General features: G+C 49.2%; 1 protein-coding gene across 1 annotated transcript in view; it reads right to left on the reverse strand.

Moving 5' to 3' along the window:
• Positions 1–5,000, reverse strand: part of LOC143287941 (uncharacterized) — a 135,339-nt gene that overhangs the window by 8,061 nt on the left and 122,278 nt on the right. The window contains exon 7 of the mRNA XM_076596184.1: positions 4,675–4,733. Within this exon, the coding sequence (XP_076452299.1) occupies positions 4,675–4,733 (59 nt within the window). The remainder of the gene's footprint in view (positions 1–4,674; positions 4,734–5,000) is intronic.

Consider the following 5,000-nt stretch of genomic DNA (forward strand, 5'->3'; position numbering starts at 1 on the left):
CTCCTCCCCCCACCCCGTCCTCCGAGCCGCCGTCCTATGGCGGTAGTGAGTGGAGGGGAATGAGTCGGTGCCGGCGGTGATATGATTAGCCGCTTCCCCCCTGAAATATTGATGACCGGGGACTAATTAGATGAACAAAAGGGATGGAGCCCCCCCCCCCACTCCCCTCTCCCCCCGCGCGGAAGATGTCCCGGAGAAAAAAAAATTTGACACCTAGGGTTCTGCCAGTAAATTGCCTTAACTGCGCTCTAGCTCTGGCTCCGGCGCGCGAGACTTCAACCCGCTGCCCCCACCCCCACTCTCTCCAATCCCCCCACCCCCACTCCCTTCCATCCCACCCCACCCCCTCACGACCATCCTCGTCCTCCTCTTCCTAGTCGTCGTCTTTGTCATCTAATCGTCGTCTTCTTGGTTGTGGTTGTTACTCTTTCCCTTGCTGACCGCTCTGTCTTCTTCCCTCCAAGTGCAGCATGACTTCATCCTCGTCCGGGGACCGTTTGGATCCTACCTCCACCCCCCCATCCCCCTCTCTCTCAAGCTGTCCTTCAGGGGTTGAAGCTGAGAGCACAGCCAGGCTGCTTGACTGATGGGTGACTCTGAGTGCTACCTCCCCCCTCCCATCCTCACCCCCCCTCCCTCCTCATCCACTCTCACTGTCTGTCTGTCGTCCTGACTTCGGCGTTGACTTTCTAACTCGGTGCTGGAGGGTTTTGGGTTTTTTTGTTTGTGTTGTTTTTTCTTTCTCCCTTGGATTTATCCAAAGTACAGAGTACTCACTCAGTGGCCCTTCGTCATTTCTTCCTGCTGGCTACATGTACTGGGCATGGTGACATCAGTTCTGAGCGGCTTTGTTGGTGTGGGGGGTACTGGCTTCAGTGCTGGTTAACTTCCTTATTGGAACTGTTCGTGCCTTTCTTCCTTCTCTTGGCTCTGCTGGGTCAGCTTCAGTGCTGGAACCGTTTCATGGTTTTATTCGTGCCTGGCCTGCCTTAACTTAATTACGATAATGTTCTCCATGATTCCGCCTGCGTGCACTGTAAGACAGGCACGAAAGCCGAGTGGTTAAAGCAACGGGCTTTCAATCCGAGGGGCCTGTGTTCGAATTCTGGTCGCGGCGTCTGGTGGGTTAAGTTAAGGTGGAGATGTTTTTTCCCCTCATCTCCCAGATCAACATACGTGCAGACCTGTCACCGCTGTAAATCCCTTCGTGTGCTCACACACGCAGAACAATGAAAAAACAGCTCAATAAAAAAAAATCTAGCAATCCATATCAATGCTCAGATGGTTGTGGAACCAAAAACATACCAAGTGACATTTCCCGAAAACGAAATGTGGCTGCCTTCATGGCGGGGTTTTAAAAACCGACCATACACGTGAAGGCCCACCATAGATATACATGAGTGAACGTGGGAACTTCTGATCACGAACGCAAAGAAGAAAAAACCAATCTCACTCGTGTCAGGGTAACGTAAACCTACTGGATGTGTGAATACATGGCTAGACTCGCACATCCTCAACATTTCTTCATAACAAGACCGCTGGCCTGGAATCGTCGATGCTGGATTCATCCTTTAAGACCCCCGAAAACGGAGAACAGCTTCCTAAACGGCAGAGTCTTATTAAACAACAACAACAACAAAACGGCCATATATACGTAAAAGCTCACTTGTAGATACGAGTGAACGTGAGAGCTGCAGCCCACGAACTGTAAAAATAAGTAACCTATTCCGAAAGACGACTGGTTTGTGAAGCGAATAGCGACATTTTGTCTTCACGATAAAGTAAGGTCCTCAAAGCCCTCTTGGCCGAGAGAGTGGGGATGTAACTGGGGCAAGACGCTCTCCGATATCATCAAATTCTGGCCCAGAGAGTGGGGATGTAACTGGAGCAAGACGCTCTCCGATATGATCAAATTCTGGCCGAGAGAGTGGGGATGTAACTGGAGCAAGACGCTTTCCGATATCATCCAATTCTGGCCCAGAGAGTGGGGATGTAACTGGGGCAAGACGCTTTCCGATATGATCCAATTCTGGCCCAGAGAGTGGGGATGTAACTGGGGCAAGACGCTCTCCGATATCATCCAATTCTGGCCCAGAGAGTGGGGATGTAACTGGGGCAAGACGCTCTCCGATATCATCCAATTCTGGCCCAGAGAGTGGGGATGTAACTGGGGCAAGACGCTTTCCGATATGATCCAATTCTGGCCCAGAGAGTGGGGATGTAACTGGGGCAAGACGCTCTCCGATATAATCAAATTCTGGCCCAGAGAGTGGGGATGTAACTGGAGCAAGACGCTCTCCGATATCATCCAATTCTGGCCCAGAGAGTGGGGATGTAACTGGGGCAAGACGCTCTCCGATATCATCCAATTCTGGCCCAGAGAGTGGGGATGTAACTGGGGCAAGACGCTCTCCGATATAATCAAATTCTGGCCCAGAGAGTGGGGATGTAACTGGAGCAAGACGCTCTCCGATATCATCCAATTCTGGCCCAGAGAGTGGGGATGTAACTGGGGCAAGACGCTCTCCGATATCATCCAATTCTGGCCGAGAGAGTGGGGATGTAACTGGAGCAAGACGCTCTCCGATATCATCCAATTCTGGCCCAGAGAGTGGGGATGTAACTGGGGCAAGACGCTTTCCGATATGATCCAATTCTGGCCCAGAGAGTGGGGATGTAACTGGGGCAAGACGCTTTCCGATATCATCCAATTCTGGCCCAGAGAGTGGGGATGTAACTGGGGCAAGACGCTTTCCGATATCATCCAATTCTGGCCCAGAGAGTGGGGATGTAACTGGGGCAAGACGCTCTCCGATATAATCAAATTCTGGCCCAGAGAGTGGGGATGTAACTGGGGCAAGACGCTTTCCGATATCATCCAATTCTGGCCCAGAGAGTGGGGATGTAACTGGGGCAAGACGCTCTCCGATATAATCAAATTCTGGCCCAGAGAGTGGGGATGTAACTGGGGCAAGACACTTTCCGATATAATCAAATTCTGGCCGAGAGAGTGGGGATGTAACTGGGGCAAGACACTTTCCGATATAATCAAATTCTGGCCGAGAGAGTGGGGAAGGCAGTTTCCTCCCCTGGTACTGTTCTGACGGTCTTGGTCTGACACGACTGACGACCATACAAGAGGCAGGACGGATGCACTGTCAGTGCTGTGCAGCCAAGTAAGCGGCCGTTAGGGATGAGCAGTGACCTATGTCATCTGTTATCAACAGGCTATACAGTACACTAGTTCACTCTTTTTTTTCTCCTTTTAAAATTTGTGTGAGATTAAAGGCAGCTTGCAGTGCAGTGTAGCGCAGATTAGTGTGGTGTAGAATTGTGAAACGTAGTATAGCGTCGAACTGTGATGCGTAGTACAGTGTAGAATTGTGAAACGTAGTATAGCGTAGAACTGTGATGCGTAGTACAGTGTAGAACTGTGAAGTGTAGTATAGTGTAGAGTAGTGTAGTATAGAACTGTGAAGTGTAGTACAGTGTAGTATAGTGCAGTGCAGAGCAGCGCAGTGCGGTGCAGTGTGGTGTAGTGTAGTGTTCTACAGTGAGGCGAGAGAGAGAGAGAGAGAGAGAGAGAGAGAGAGAGAGAGAAGCACACACACACACACACACAACACAAACAAAAGCCACACACACACACACACACACACACACACACACAACACAAACAAAAGCCACACACACACACACACACACACAACACAAACAAAAGCCACACACACACACACACACACACACACACACAACACAAACAAAAGCCACACACCCACACACACACACACACACACACACACACACACACACAACACAAACAAAAGCCACACGTGAATGCGTACTCGCCTCTCTGCCTCGCTCTGTCACCCCACACCACCCCGAACACTCCCAGACAAAACAAAACACCCACACACAACAAAAATCATAGACATGAAAGCTCTCTCTCTCTCTCTCACCAAATTCCCCACTCAATCCCCCAAAACGCCACCTCCAACCCCACCGCACACACCCATCCCAGCACACACACACACACACACACCCATCCCAACACACACACACAAACCCCGCCCACCTCCAAAACCCCTACATACACAGAATTGTATATAATAATAATACCAAAATATGACAATAAAAGCAATAATAATAATTTTATTATTAATATTATTATTATGACTATTGTTATCCTCCTCCTCCTCCTCTTCATTATCATGATGTAACAATAAGGAACTCCCCAGCCAGGTAACACACCCTGCAGTACTGACCTTTATTATTATGACTATTGTTATCCTCCTCCTCCTCCTCCTCATTATCATGATGTTAACAATAAGGAACTCCCCAGCCAGGTAACACACCCTGCAGTACTGACCTTTATTATTATGACTATTGTTATCCTCCTCCTCCTCCTCCTCATTATCATGATGTAACAATAAGGAACTCCTCAGCCAGGTAACACACCCTGCAGTACTGACCTTTATTATTATGACTATTGTTATCCTCCTCCTCCTCCTCCTCATTATCATGATGTAACAATAAGGAACTCCCCAGCCAGGTAACACACCCTGCAGTACTGACCTTTATTATTATGACTATTGTTATCCTCCTCCTCCTCCTCATTATCATGATGTTAACAATAAGGAACTCCCCAGCCAGGTAACACACCCCAGCACTGACCTTTATTCTCGTCCTCGCCAGGTCTCTTGTTGTTGACGGGGGTCGCCAGCCGGTGATCCCTGCCCACATCAGTGTTGTCGCTGTTTCGCTGCCGTCGGCTACTGTGTGTGTGTGTGTGTGTGTGTGTGTGTGTGTGTGTGTTGTGTGCAGTAGCCAGCAACGTCCACAACACAGCACGACACAAAAAGCACACCCCGTCAGTATGGCAACAAAAGAACAAGCATAGCAACAAGAAGCATAAAGAAGCATAGCAACAACAATAGCAGGCATAGCAACAAAAACAAGCATAGACTTTGCAACAACAACGCCAACGACTACAACAGCAT

The sequence above is a fragment of the Babylonia areolata genome, chromosome 12 (genome assembly GCF_041734735.1).
Source record: "Babylonia areolata isolate BAREFJ2019XMU chromosome 12, ASM4173473v1, whole genome shotgun sequence".
NCBI lineage: Eukaryota > Metazoa > Mollusca > Gastropoda > Neogastropoda > Buccinidae > Babylonia > Babylonia areolata.